The sequence below is a fragment of the Engraulis encrasicolus genome, chromosome 18, assembly GCF_034702125.1.
Source record: "Engraulis encrasicolus isolate BLACKSEA-1 chromosome 18, IST_EnEncr_1.0, whole genome shotgun sequence".
Classification (NCBI taxonomy): domain Eukaryota; kingdom Metazoa; phylum Chordata; class Actinopteri; order Clupeiformes; family Engraulidae; genus Engraulis; species Engraulis encrasicolus.
In genome coordinates this window covers 31,182,320-31,197,319 of record NC_085874.1, presented here as the reverse complement: position 1 = coordinate 31,197,319, position 15,000 = coordinate 31,182,320, and the positions used below count along the sequence as shown (strand labels likewise).

The 15,000-nt window shown below is 44.3% G+C and overlaps 1 protein-coding gene across 1 annotated transcript in view; it reads left to right on the top strand.

The window, feature by feature from the left end:
* Positions 1 to 3,575: 3,575 nt before the first annotated feature.
* The window catches only part of napbb (N-ethylmaleimide-sensitive factor attachment protein, beta b), a 13,897-nt gene continuing 2,472 nt past the window's right edge, over positions 3,576 to 15,000 (top strand). Inside the window, exons 1-8 of the mRNA XM_063222478.1 lie at positions 3,576 to 3,726; positions 7,518 to 7,603; positions 8,496 to 8,612; positions 9,156 to 9,202; positions 10,910 to 10,987; positions 12,070 to 12,125; positions 13,669 to 13,753; positions 14,934 to 15,000. The exon at positions 14,934 to 15,000 is cut by the window's right edge and continues 38 nt beyond it. Of these exons, the coding sequence (XP_063078548.1) occupies positions 3,629 to 3,726; positions 7,518 to 7,603; positions 8,496 to 8,612; positions 9,156 to 9,202; positions 10,910 to 10,987; positions 12,070 to 12,125; positions 13,669 to 13,753; positions 14,934 to 15,000 (634 nt within the window). The 5' untranslated portion in view covers positions 3,576 to 3,628. The remainder of the gene's footprint in view (positions 3,727 to 7,517; positions 7,604 to 8,495; positions 8,613 to 9,155; positions 9,203 to 10,909; positions 10,988 to 12,069; positions 12,126 to 13,668; positions 13,754 to 14,933) is intronic.

Genomic DNA, 15,000 nt, shown 5'->3' with positions numbered 1-15,000 from the left:
ATGTGATTCTATTTCTGCCATATTATTTAGCCAAACTGGTATTAAGATAAAGTGCTAAAAATGATGTACGTACATAACCCTTACATTTCATTTTAACTTTTTTTTGTTTTAACTTTTTTCGTTGCTACTTCAAACTGTGCACAACCACCACATTTAGGCACCACCATTCTATGTTTTTGACATGGCATGGTAGCCACAAATGTGTGCATGTTAGCCTTCAATGGTCAATAAGATTCACAGCATGTGCAATTTAATGTCTATACATGTTGTGTGCCATCAGCCTTGGGTGAGACACCAGTAGTGCATTGTCAAAGCTGAATGTGAAAGTGACAGTTGATCCAAATGGATTCAAACCTCTTTGTAAAATCCATCGATCCAAGATTCTGGTTGCCTTCACTGGTGAAAGAGAATGTGTGAATGAGTCTAAGCATACCAGCTCAGCAGGGACCTCTTAGCGGATAGCCATGTGTTGGTTGCAATAAACGATGTAAGGTTTATTTGTACATTTTGCACAGTACAGTTAAAAAAAACCCTCAGATGACTGGTAGTTCACAGCAGCAGTACATATATAGCATCACATCCTACACACTCTTCCACAACAAATGTTAATATTTTTGATCTACTTCGTCAGAATAAAATCATTATGAGCAAGTGTCAGTGCAGCTTTATGTGTGTGTGTATGTATATCTTGTGTGTATGGGTCCTTGCTGTGTACTGCGTGCTGCACAGTACATACTTGCAAGTGCATGTGTGTGTGTAAATGCTTGCAGTTGCATGTGTGCGAGTTTCTGAAGAGGAGAAGGGAAGGCTCTGTCCTCTTGGATCAGTCCTCTGACTCCGATCCTTCTGCAGGACCATTAGTGGTGATGTTCATCATAGCTATGACATTACAGCAATCTTAACATGGATCTGTGTAGAACCCACAAGCTCGCTGCTGCTGCTGCTGCTGCTGCTGGCCTTCCCAGCAAAATCACTTAAAGATCAAATAAATATATTCATATTCATAGATCATAAACATCAAATAAAAATCATTATGCCAGACATGAAATGTGTCTCCTTTTCTGTTTTCTTTTAGGTACGCTTGTGTGACAGGGAAAGCGACTCACTTTGGCTTATGTCATGTCCACTTCCTTTTCTATCCTCAGGAAGGATTCCATGTAGCCTAAATAGTAAGCTAGACAATCAGCATGTGTTAAATGGCGCACTTTTATGCACTTCGAGCACCACGTTTCAGTGCATAGGGGGGGCGCTCACGCTAAAAATTCAGTGCATTGAAGGTACCCAGGTGAACTTTGAAAAAAAAAATGCCTGGCTGGTTAGTCTTGCACGGCAACATGTAGATAATCCTGCCAGAGGACATGGAATATGTTCTATCGCATCACAGTGCAGTTTTTTCCTGCTTGAATCTGTGTTGCAAGTGGTTTTGGAGGGCTTGTACATTGTGAAAACATGGCTATACAGTTAGAACCTGGCCTATGTACTCCACCCAAAGATTTTGGCTCCGCACAGAGTCAACAGTCGGCTATTCGGAGTCAACAGTCGGCTATTCGCCCAGGCTAATACAGTTAGAGTGTTAACGGATTAGATAGTTCTGTGTGCAACATTTGACATGACATTTACATTACATTAAATTACATTGCACTTAGCTGATGGTTTTATCCATAGCAACTTAGTTATTTTTCAGGGTATTGTTTACAGTCTCAGGAGCAATGTTGGGTTAGGTGCCTTGCTGAAAGGCACTTGAGTCATGGAGTGAGATAGGGAGTGGAAGGGTGGGATTTGAACCAGCAACCCTTAGATCTAAAGCCCACCAGGCCACGGCCGCAACCTTCAGGTTCTAATCGTGTCATACCAAACTATTAATTCCATGTTGTAGTCTGTCCTGCCAGGCTAGACTCCATGTGTGCATTCCAATATGCGGAATCCCATCCTCCACTTGTGCTTATGGCCTCGTGTATTGCTGACACCCTGCCTGCCTCCCTGGAGAAAAAAATAAATCCCACTGTCAGCCTAGCCACAACAGTTTTTGGGTGACTGATCTTCATTCACCATTCCGATTGCAAATGGGGAAATGACCCTAGAAGTGTGCTTTTGCAAGATATTGAATTCATTTTATGTTGTCAGTGACGTCATTGTGAGGTCACAACCAGGCAAGTGTGCAAGGGAGGACGGAAGTCTGCATATATTGGAATCCACCCCATGTCATGCCTTGACTTTGCTTTCCATTCTGTCTGAGTTGGCTGTAAGCCCAGTGTTGTTAAGGTATAAAATCACGTTTAGGCCTGTGGGTGACCCTGGTTCATGCCAGGTGAGGAGGTCATGTTAAATTGCTGAGTTGGGTGATGGATTTATTGGGGAGGTTGTAAAGAGTGTTGAAACTCAAACACGGAACATACTGACAGATTTTTTTTCCACGAGCAAAATGCAGTTACTCGTTCCATCTGCATAAATAAGAAAACAAACAACAGTGCCTCAGTATTACTAGACGCGTGGTCCCCTCAGAGTAATTTTATTCATCATAATGAATTATTGTAGAGAATGCAAACTGTAAAAGGACAACTATTTACAAATTAAAACATATCCCTTATGAAAACAACTGTACTGCATTCTCAAAACTGCAGTATTACCATACTGCATTGAGAGCATTACTGAAGTAGGCATACTACTGCAGTGTTAAATGTGGCAGTATTTAATGTATTTTAGAATGTGGAAATACTCCAAACCGCAAAATAATACTGCATTATGCAGTATTTGCAGTATTTTTTCTTTGTGTGTGAGCAGCCCTACAAATATATGCAGCTTTACTGCATTTTCCCTGTTCTCAGGTGCCGTGGGTAATTTCAGATGATCATTTTTAGTGGGGTCCTCTGTCTGTATTCACTGGGCGCCCCCTGGGGACAGAGAATTGAATCTCTGCTTAATAACACGTCCCCCATCAACCACTACTGCCACCTGCTGTCCAATACTGAACTGGCGTGCCTGCCAATGTTCTTCCAAAAACAGCAAAGCAAGGACAGTAGATACCACTGACTTACTATAGTATACAAGTCAGTGGTAGATACTGTACCTCTCTGTTATTATGAATGGTTCGCCAGAAGGTCATACTGAATGTTGACCTGAAAGGCAAGTGTTATAAACAAGTATTCCTTATAGAAAGATTAGAACATCAACATTGCATCAAACTACATTCTGCAATCAAATACTATGTCTGGTGTATGGAGAGCAGCATACAAACTACTTGTAGTGGCTAAGAAACAAATTGGCAAACCATATATATATTTTAAAGGCTGAATTAATGCATGTTATGCCTATTGTGGCATGCCTATGTTGTTACAATGTTGTATTTTCTTCGATGCAGTGGGGAAAGCCACTTGGAGGTGTTACGTAATAAGAGCTTTGTGCACGACTGCCCTTGAACAAGGGACTTGTAGTTGAATCTGTCACACATCCGCACACTGATATAATACTGACACCCAAGAAAAACTCCCACGCCCAGCGTTCCTTGCGAAAGGGTACTCCCACGTTAATAAACCCGTCGCCAGTAATCCTTCGTTGCGAAGCCAGAGGAGCTAATGCAGATAATTGCAATCCTGTCCTGAATCTGTTTTGGTGATACGTTCGTAAAAAAATGGATAACTCAGGAAAAGAGAAAGAGGCCATTCAGCTAATGGCTGAAGCTGACAAGAAAGTACATAAGACCGGCTCATTCCTTGGAGGGATGTTTGGGTAAGAAACGTCCAATAACTAGTTTACCACTGTTAGCGAGACAGACAGCTAACTGTTCGTCTCACACTGTAGATAAAACGCAGCTCTATCATTTACGTAGTAGCAATGTATGCTTAGTTGAATCTAAGGCATATATAACTTTTTATCTGGTCGTCCAAAAATGCCGCGTTGGCTGATGTACTTGTACTACAAAAATGTAACCCAAAGATCCAGCGTTTTACGCTGTCAGCACCAACATTCATCGGAGGGAGGGATGTTGTTGTGGTCGCAATATCTCGTGCAAGGCTGTCATTGTATACTACGTTTTAGTGCACGTCTTGTAATGGAGCCAAGTTGCTGCCTGCGTGGTTTCAATTTAATTATTTGTGTTTTACATCTGCAGTTCTAGACAAATATGATATTTGGTTTTCGAGGTTACCTGGCTGGTTTGCTAGTTAAAGCTGCCTGCCAGCGAGGAGACGTCAGGTCGATTGGACAGTAATCTGTTTTCCGATCAACCAGGTCTTTGTCAAGCAGCTCTTACACTCAGTGGGTGGTGAAAATACTTCTGTGTTGGCAAAAAAGCCTTCACCTTCTATTACTCTGACAAATTAAGTTCTGAGGCCCGTTACGCTAACCTTTGTTCCCTTCAAAGGGTCGGGTAAATTTGGAATTCTAGGCAAGGAGACTGCATTGCCCGAGTCGCGAGGGGGTAGCGGGAGCTGTCCATTTCAGCACCTCTCGCGCCGCTGTGTTCCATGTATCTACTGCTATGCTAACGTCAGCCGTTCACTTAGCTAAGAGTTTTTCGCAGCACTGGCGCAGTTATTCTGTTGTGTATGCTGTCGCTCTTCTTTTCTGAGTTTTGTTTGTTTGTAATACAACATAAACAAAACATTAAGACACATTATCAACGGCTACTACATTGAATGTTGTCGTTGTGAGCATTGCTCCGCCATTGCTTTGTGCCATGATCAATGTCAGACCACTAGAGTGGTCTCGAAGCTTTTGTGATTTATTGTGTGTGGTTAGGCCTATTTTAGGCTAGGTCAGATTGGGTTGGGTTGGGTTGCAAGCAGCGAGTCGTAAAATCAATATCTAGTCAATGCCATCTCGGGTCTTGAAGTTGCACATACCGTGTCGGCGTGTGGAGGTAGGCTAGATAGCGAGATCTGTTTTGGCACAAGATGCGCCGTTGATGCGAGGTGGGAGGGCGTGGATGGATAGTCGGCTCACTGTTGAAATATATCAGGCACCTGTGGGAGTGAGGGGAAGTGGGTAATGGCGTGAGTTTGACAGGCAGAAGAACATCTGCATTACAGGTCAAACAGGTTATGTCAGGGTGGGATGTCAAATCAAATTGACCAAGGGCCAACATCTAAATCTGTAACAAAGTTGAGGGCTAAGCTCAATATTTATTTTAAAACACGGACTAAAATTGTGCATACACATAGGCCTACTTATTAGGCCTACTCATATTTAGCCTTGATTTCACAAAAAGATTCCCATCATAGATCAAATGTGCCTATGCATATATTATTTGGCATATTTCTGAGCTGTTTCACTTTCCTGTGCCCACTTATATTCCTGTGACTCTGTAGAAGTCTTGTTGTAACACTATATTAATGGTGTATGTGGGCCAACTGTAATACACATTTGATATGATCTCACGGGCCAAATAAAATGACTCCATTGGCCAGATTTGCCCCTAGGCCTGAGTTTGACTTCCCTGTATTAGTGTCTGGTTGGAATGCAGTTCTCAGAGCAATGACAACATTAGACAAATATGCATCTTCAAAGGACAGTGTTTATCGTAGATGGAAATATAATTTCAGTGTAAGCCAATGCAGTGCCAATAACTTTGTATTTCTTCCTACAACTATGTTTTTTGTTTTGTAATGAGGTTTTACTACTTACAGACTTGGTAACCTCCTTCTGGGTCTAAATCTGGGCAGAGGATGTATTATGCTGCCAGTGCTCTGCTTCTAAGTGCCCAGATCCTATGATGGCAGAAGCATAGTATTTTATCCATAGCATACTAAAACACCTCAGCATTTAGAATCGACCTACTTCAAATGTCCTCAGGGACTCTCTGATCAATGTGAAGTAAATCTAGGCCATCTAATAATAACGTCAGGGAGAAATCCTTTGATTTTCGTCGTTTTGAAGCGTCTCTTAAACACGTGTCTTCTAAACATGTCAATAATCAAAGTCCTGATGAGAGCTGGAGGTGTGAACGGGTGCTGAAAGGAACTTAGGAACTAAACAGCTAACTGTGACAGGAATTTAGGAACTGAAGGAGCTTACTGTGAAAGGAACTTAGGAACTGAAGGAGCTAAATGTGACAGGAACTTAGGAACTAAAGGTGTGCATTCCCTGATTTACTCTACAGCAGGGGTGGGGAGCCTATGTCTCGAGGGCCATTTGCGGCCCTTGAGGCTGTTTTATCCGGCCCCCGGTGTAATTTTAATGTTATGCAACTTCACTTAAAATATGACATATTTTGTAAAGGAATCTTAGAAATTACATTTGCTATACAAGTAAGTTATATTCAGGGGACCTAGAGAAGGTGGGGTCTTAAGGTGGCTGCCTTCAATATAGGTCTAAAGTGCAGGGGGAAATCTTGGTTTGTGGTCATAGTACGGCCCTTGGAGGACTTTTACGGACCTCGGATGAATTTGAAGTGGCCCCTCGATTGAAAATGCTTCCCCACCCCTGCTCTACAGGCTCCTCAAAGGGACAATGATGTGTGTGGAGTCTGACATCACTCTGTTTTTGTTTTTGTTTTTTTTTGTTTCATTAATAATTATTACCAACAGGAACAACAGAGCGCCTGGCTTTTATCAAAACATGAGCAGAAGGAGATAAGAAAAGAAAAGAAAAGAAAAGACACCCAGAACAATATCCAGACTGAGCTAAAAATAAACAAGCTCTCTTCCTGCTCCCCTTAAAAGAAAGAAGAGAGAGAGCTAATTCGTCCTCCTGGCGGTGGTACGCTGCGCTGATGATGATGAATAGCGTTGAGATGGGTAGAGGGGCCTAATCAATAAGCGCTATCGATCAGGGAGGGGAGCGGCAGGATGAATCCGTTCGTCCCAAACCGAGAAGACATCATTTAATTGTCTGGCAGGCAGGCAGACATGGCAGGCAGACATGGCCAGTCCCTGCGCTCCTCCTTATACAGAGATTAGGGAGTCAGACAGTCACGCTTGGGTTGTGTAGAGGCAACATGTAGGATAGATTTTATTGGCAAAACAAGCCCTAAGACTTACAGTTAATGGTGTCATCCTGTGTAGGCAATGGATGGACACAGGATTCTGGTTTTTGTATTGTGTTGTGTTGTCTTGTTTATTTTCATTGTCCCAAAGTTAACTATACAGCTCGACATAACATTTAGAGGCATGCATGTACATAGAATGCGTGATGTTTTCGTTGATTAGTCACCATTATTGGTACGTAGTGCTGGCCGGTATGATCAGCTCTGTCTTGCTGCCTTAAAAGCAGCTCTAGCCGGTCAGCTAACCCCGAGCTCCATAGAATAACATTGCGGATAAGGGCTAAATCCAGCAGTGTTTTAGCATGGTCCTGGATGTAATGAGTTTGTCACCATGGCAACAATTTATGTGTCTGAGTCTGCATTACCTCTATCTGCTCCACCTCCACCCTCCCTTGTTTATTATATGTTCTTATGGTGTTATTTCTCTCTCTCTCTCTCTCTCTCTCTCTCTCTCTCTCTCTCTCTCTCTCTCTCTCTCTCTCTCTCTCTCTCTCTCTCTCTCACGCGCACATTTTCTCCTCCTTGTATTCTTTAGTGGTGGGAACAACCATAAGATCGAGGAGGCCTGTGAGATGTACTGTCGGGCTGCAAACATGTTCAAGATGGCCAAGAACTGGAGCGGTGGGTCCATTCACTGCCTCCGTGGCTCATAGGCTTTAAGGGCCGTACACACACACCGCTGCTCTTTACTAGCTTCTCGCTTGCTCGCCTGGTTTAAGCATGTTGTCTCAGCAGTAAAGGGCCGTACACACACATCGCTGCTCTTTACTAGCTTCTCGCTTGCTCGCCTACTCGCCTCTCTTTCATGGATCGTTCGCTGAAAGTTCCCGCGGCTTTAACTGCCAATGAACAGGCGAGAAGTAACCGAACTCTGCCTTCCAATTGGTTACTCGCTTACTCGCCTCGCTCGAAGATAAAAATATTTTCAACTCGGGATCCGCCCACATCGCATCGCTTGTACAGTACTCGCCTACTCGCCTGCTAGTCTCGCTGGAACACATAGACATTCTATGGAGTTCATTCGCTGAGCGAGTAACTAGCAGCGACGTGTGTGTACGGCCCTTTACTGTCAGACTATGGTAGTAGTGAATGCACATGCACCTCCGCTCTCTGGTGGACAGAAAGACACACGCGCCGTGAACGAACGCACAAACGCACAAGCAAACACACAAATCGGACGATCACATAAGTAATCTTGGTGGAGGTAACAATGCAATAGGTAGAAATGTTTCAAGTTTAAAAACATAGTGGTAAACACATGACCTCCTCCATTGTCCCATCACTGATCTCAAACATTAGACCACTGGTACCAGAAGGAGTTCATTATGATCTCTCCTGATGAATGGCAGGATGAACTGATGAAGAGCATGTATAGTATTTTATCTTTCTATTGTGATAAGAGGTCTTTCAGTACAAAACAGCTTGTGTGTCTGTCTGTGTGTATAACATTCACGGTTATATGAATCTTTGTGTGTGTGTGTGTGTGTGTGTGTGTGTGTGTGTGTGTGTGTAGCTGCGGGAAAGGCGTTCTGCCAAGCGGCCCGGCTTCACATGCAGCTGCAGAACAAACACGACTCCGCTACCGGCTTTATAGACGCAGGCAACGCATTCAAGAAGGTGGACCCACAAGGTGAGACAGGCAGGCATGCATGAAGTACTTTTTTAAAACATTTACTTGATTAGATTTTTAGTTTTTCAACGGCTTTTACTTTTACCTGAATAGGATTTAAGGAAAGCATATATTCTTTTACTTGAGTACCAATTTTCTGTACTTTTTGCACCTCTGTACTATTTCTGTACTATTTATGAGTACATTTTTAGTGTACTGTTTGCATGTGTTGCCTTTTGTTGCATGACCAACTTTGGATGTGTATGTGTGTGTGTGTGTGTGTGTGTGTGTGTGTGTGTGTGTGTGTGTGTGTGTGTGTGTGTGTGTGTGTGTGTGTGTGTGTGTGTGTGTGTGTGTGTGAGAGAGTGTGTGCATGTGTGCGTGTGTATGTGCGTATGTGTCTGTCTGGCTGTCCATCTCGACCCTTGCCTTGCGCATGTGTGTGTGTGTGATGTTAATGTGTGTGAATGAAGGTATGAATATGTGTGTGGGGGGTGCGTGCGTGCGAGCGTGCGTGCACAGTCTAACCCCTTCCTCCCTCTCTTCCCCTAATGCCTACGCTAGAGGCTATCAACTGCTTAAATACCGCCATCGACATCTACACAGACATGGTAAGGTGTTCTTGTGAAGCGCCCCCAAAGATGGTAAAGAACCAACCCCCCGCCCCTCGCCACTCCACCACTCCCCACCGGTTCATGTCCCCAACTGCCCAGCTCTGAGAACACTGTACAAAATCACTTCCATCTAATTGAATCATGTCACTTTGAATCATTATGCCATACAGTATATTAGAACCTTAGACACAGGCATGGGCCAGAGTTTCTTCCCATTCCACATCAGTGAGATTAGGACTCTCGGAGATGTGTAGTCATGTTTGTTTGATTGTGTGTGTGTGTGTGTGTGTGTGTGTGTGTGTGTGTGTGTGTGTGTGTGTGTGTGTGTGTGTGTGTGTGTGTGTGTGTGTGTGTGTGTGTGTGTGTGTGTGTGTGTGTGTGTGTGTGTGTGTGATCAAGGAAAACCCTAACCCCACTTAGCATTGACACCTATTGTTCAGTATATTTCCTGTGCACTTAGTATCTGCAAGTGGTCTTTGCTATGAATATGTTCTCGATTGTAAGTCGCTTTGGGTAAAAACGTCTGTCAAATGTAATGCAATCACTCCAGACAGTCTTGACCAAGGCGAGGCAAAACACGAGTTGCAGTTGTGTTTCATTCACATTTTAATTAGGATGACTGCAACTTACATTCATACAGGTTTCTCTGTGGAAAAAAATAACTTGGCGGTTCAGGACAGTTCCCCTTCTAAAATACAGTATCCTCCCTTCCGTAAACATTCCAACTAGGAACCAGTTTACCCCTATACTATCTACAAGTATTAGTGCTCCCTAAAGTTATTAAAATCAAGTAGAAATCCTTGTCTTTAGTAAACAAAACAACGCAATATCATGGAGTGAAATAAATAATTGAAAGACATAAGATATAAATAAATGCAGAACTAACACCAAATAAATCTTAAGTAATGCTGCATGGAATTATACAGTTGCAGTTGCAATGTGGGCTGTGTAAAACTGCTGTGTGGGTTAACTGCTGATGCTTTTCCTCTCCTCCCTCCTCTTCTCTCATCTCCTCCCTCCTCTTATGTCCTCTCCTCTCCTTTCCTCTAATCCTCTCCTCTCCTCTCCTCTCCTCTCCTCTCCTCTCCTCTCCTCTCCTCGCCTCGCCTCTCCTCTCCTCGCCTCGCCTCTCCTCTCCTCACCTCACACCTCCTCCCCTCCTCTCCTCTCCTCTCCTCTCTCCTCTCCTCTCCTCTCCTCACACCTCCTCTCCTCTCCTCACACCTCCTCCCCTCCTCTCCTCTCCTCTCCTCTCTTCTCCCCTCCTCTCCTCACACCTCCTCCCCTCCTCTCCTCTCCTCTCCTCTCCTCACACCTCCTCACTCCTCCTCTCCTCTCCTCACACCTCCTCTCCTCTCCTCACACCTCCTCATACCTCCTCTCCTCTCTTCTCCCCTCCTCTCCTCACACCTCCTCCCCTCCTCTCCTCTCCTCACACCTCCTCTCCTCTCCTCTCCTCCTCCCCTCCCCTCCTCTCCTCTCCTCTCCTCTCCTCTCCTCTCCTCTCCTCTCCTCTCTTCTCCCCTCCTCTCCTCACACCTCCTCCCCTCCTCTCCCCTCCTCTCCTCCCTCTCCTCTCCTCTCCCCTCCTCTCCTCTCCTCTCCTCTCCTCTCCTCTCCTCTCCTCTCCTCTCCTCTCCTCTCCTCTCCTCTCCTCACACCTCCTCCCCTCCCCTCCTCTCCTCTCCTCTCCTCGTTCTCCAGGGAAGATTCACCATCGCTGCCAAACACCACATCACCATCGCAGAGGTGTACGAGTCAGAGCTGGTGGACATTGAGAAGGTGAGTGTGGGAGTAAGATTGGATTATCATTGGATTATACTATATGCCTTCATCCCCATAAAGGCACACAGCCAAAATAACTCTTTAAGTGCTGAACATTTTCATTCTGTAGTAATTAGATTGGTTGATTATTGAACTTTTCCATCATGTAACATTATGGTGTGCTATGTTTCAGAATCTGAGGCACCTGTGTATGACTTACACCAGACTCACAATTTATAGGTGCCCAGCATGAAAACACGGTATCTTGAAGTAATATGTCGAAATAAAATGTCTATAGACTTCATTCATTTTTGCCAGATTTGGTCAATCTTTCTCATGCAACATTTTGCAACATGCAGATTTCCATCATGCAATGGGTATTTATTTGTCGCGTGCAAAGAGATACTGGATAAAGTGGAAGGCATACATTAACATTGCAACGAAAAAAATGGTCAACAAGAGGAATTTGATTTCTTATTTTGTTATAGTTGGAGTACAGTATTCAATGCCATCCATTCACTGTAAAACATTGCAGCCAGTTAAACATAACAAAGTAAGTTGCCCTGCTGCCTTAAGTTTGTAAGTGAAAAGTGAAAGCCCATTGGGAAACTTCAACTCCCATTGTCATTGTGACACAGCACTCCACAGCACACAAGTAAACACTGCACACTGTACACAACGAAATTGCATTTATGCCTCACCCGTGCAAGGGGGCAGCCCTCAGAGGCGCCCCATGGGGAGCAGTGCGGTGGGACGGTACCATGCTCAGGGTACCTCAGTCATGGAGGAGGATGGGGGAGAGCACTGGTTGATTACTCCCCCCACCAACCTGGCGGGTCGGGAGTCGAACTGGCAACCTCTGGGATGCAAGTCTGACGCCCTAACCGCTCACCCATGACTGCCCTCAACTTAACTGCCCTGTAAGTTAACTCAACATGAAAAAGCCTTTAGTTGAGTTAAGCCTCAAGTTTAGTTAACTTACAAACTTAAGGCAAACTTAACGTTTAACAGCCTTGCAATGTTTTACGGTGTTCCTTTTTTGTCAAATGTCCTTTTTTTCTGTTTTCTGATCTGTCTTGGCTAAATGTTCTCGTCCTCAGGCCATTGCACATTATGAACAGGCTGCAGACTACTACAAGGGGGAGGAGTCAAACAGGTGAGCCTGACCAGTCAGTGGGTTCAGTATGTCACAGAAGTGAGTAGACCCCTCACATTTCTGCAGATTTGCGAGTACATTTTCTCATGGGACAACACTGAAGAAATGTCACTTTTGACACAATGAACAGTAGCCAGCGTACAAATTCTATAGCCGTTTCAATTCACTGTTCACTCAAGTATTTTGAAATGAACCTCACAAAGGTGAGAAATCATTCAGTCAGAGCTGAAATCAAACTGAAATGGAGTTTGAGAAATCGGACTGTGCTTGCCAGATAATGATTATGATTCTTAGTCGAGCTATGCTGGCATGACGGATACAGCTTAGTCGGACTTTGGGCTCGCCACTCCCCATTTTGCGCCCACTCTGCCGTCTGGAAGTTACCAAATAGACTTTTTAATCATAGAAAGAATCTTAGAAACTGCTAGCTTGTGCTGGTTAAGGAGACTTTTGACTTTTTTAAAAAAAATGGTTAAACTACGCAGCCGTGTACTTAGCTGGTATCTACTCAAGCACTTTGAGCAAAGTAAATAGAGCTTTACGTATATAGAGGGAGTCTTTTTTGTCAGTCCTATGCCACAGCCAAGGGAATGTAGCTTACTGTAGTTTCGTAGCTCCTGAAATCCTCGAGGGTATGTGTGGTTGTCCTTGGCACAACTCCCCAATCCATAATATCCCACTACATCAGAGCACGGTGTGCACATCCACCCCCACACTGTCTAGAAAGTGGACAGGACAGGAGTGCTGACTACACGCACACACGCACACATACACGCGCACGCACGCATGCACACTCACACACACACACACACTTCCTTTAAGTCTCTTTAAAACTTGGCCAATATGTGTCTGCTGAAGGCAGTTGCATATGAGTAGTGTTTATCACACACACAGCGCCTTACTCTCATTCTCACTTGCTCTGCCTGACCCCATCGATGTGTCCTTGAGCAAGATACTTAACCCCAATTGCTCCTGGTGGCAGGGTGGTACACTGCGTGGAAGCCATGATCACCGGTGTGTGTGTACTGTACAGTATGTGATTGTAAAAGGGTGAATGTGAGGTATGCAATGTAAAGCGCTTTCAGTGCTCGAAGGAGTGGAAAGGCGCTATGTAAGCGCAGTCCTTTAACCCAGTGTTTCTCAACCTTTTTTTAGGCGAGGCACCCTTTCAATTCATGAAAAATTTCAAGGCACCCCAAACCAACAAGCCGTAAAATGGCATCGCATCCGATACCACACAAGCTTACATTTGGAGACGTCACACGACCTACGTTCGAAGTCGCAGCTGACTGGGGCGACCTATATTTACTTTTTTTTATAATTGTGCGTAAATGGCAGATGAAAAATTCCACTGACTAACATTACCTTATCAATTTAGACAAATATGTATTATATTACATAATTTATTCATCAGCCACGTTTCCGCGGCAACCCTGAGGTAGGCCTGCGGCACCCCAGGGTGCCCCGGCACCCCTGTTGAGAAACACTGCTTTAACCATTTAGCATCTCACTCTGCCCCCCACCTCTCTCTGCCTCTCTGCAGCTCGGCCAATAAGTGTCTGTTGAAGGTGGCTTCATACAGTGCCCAGTTGGAGCAGTATCCCAAGGCTATCGAGATCTATGAGCAGGTGAGGCACACGACACACTGCTGAATGCTGCCCATTCACAAATGTCTTTTACTTTTTCATGAATACTCACCACCACCATTATATTTTAAGTGTTCATTATGACTTGGAAAATAGCACTTTTCGTACATGAAAAGGTGGATCTTCTCCATGTCCGCCATTTTGAGCATCCAGAAATAGATTTTTTTTAGCTGTAGAACTGTGTTTTGGTCATACTAGCAATTATTAGTTTATCACCTAATAAATATTCATGAAAAGATACAATTTGGCAATAGGCAGCGCCGTTTCAATGAGCAGTATAGTTGCAATACTGTCTGTTGCCACCATCGTGCACAGTGCACCTTTACAGTAATCACTGGGCCACAGCACCCCCTCATCCTCATCCCCATCCTCATCTCCCCTCCGGCCCCTTCAGGACAGTGCTGTTTTGGGTATGGCCAGCTGGGTAGCGGTCAACGGCTTCTCCTCGCAGTGTAGCATGGCCCAAATACAAACACTGCAATGCACAACTACAGTACTACCTGGCCAGTGTTGCTACAGCATGCTGCGCTGCCCTGCAAAGGCATTGGGCAGTAGCTCTGCAAACAACGTGGAGACTCATACCTCACTTCAAACATAGCCTACTACAAATGGAATGACCATTTTTTTCATTCGAAATTCGGGGGAAATGTTGTCGGTAGTTTATAGAATGAAACAATGTTTGCTTTGCTCAAACATACCCATCCATTCAGACAAACAACATTTCAGACAAATCAGACAAACAACATTTCCAAGAGGTGTCTCAATTTTTGTTGTATTTTTCTACAGGCCTGTTGTACTACTGATAATAAATATATATACAGTAAATAAACAATGCATTACAAAGCGTACATATGCGTACAAGCGTACAAGTCATGGGTCTTCAATGTGCCTTTGTCCTTCTAAAAATATGAACAGTATCTAGTGTAGTTACAGTTTGTGTGTGGAGGCACATGTGTGTGAGGGCTTATGGGTAAAGTCACGGTAATCTAATCCCCTCACTCTACGCTCATGTTTCATCCTGATGAGATCTGATCTGATTTGATTGGTGTGTGTGTGTGTGTGTGTGTGTGTGTGTGTGTGTGTGTGTGTGTGTGTGTGTGTGTGTGTGTGTGTGTGTGTGTGTGTGTGTGTGTGTGTGTGTGTGTGTGTTTGTGTTTTGTAGGTGGGATCCAACACTATGGACAACCCTCTGCTGAAGTACAGTGCCAAGGAGTACTTCTTCAAAGCCT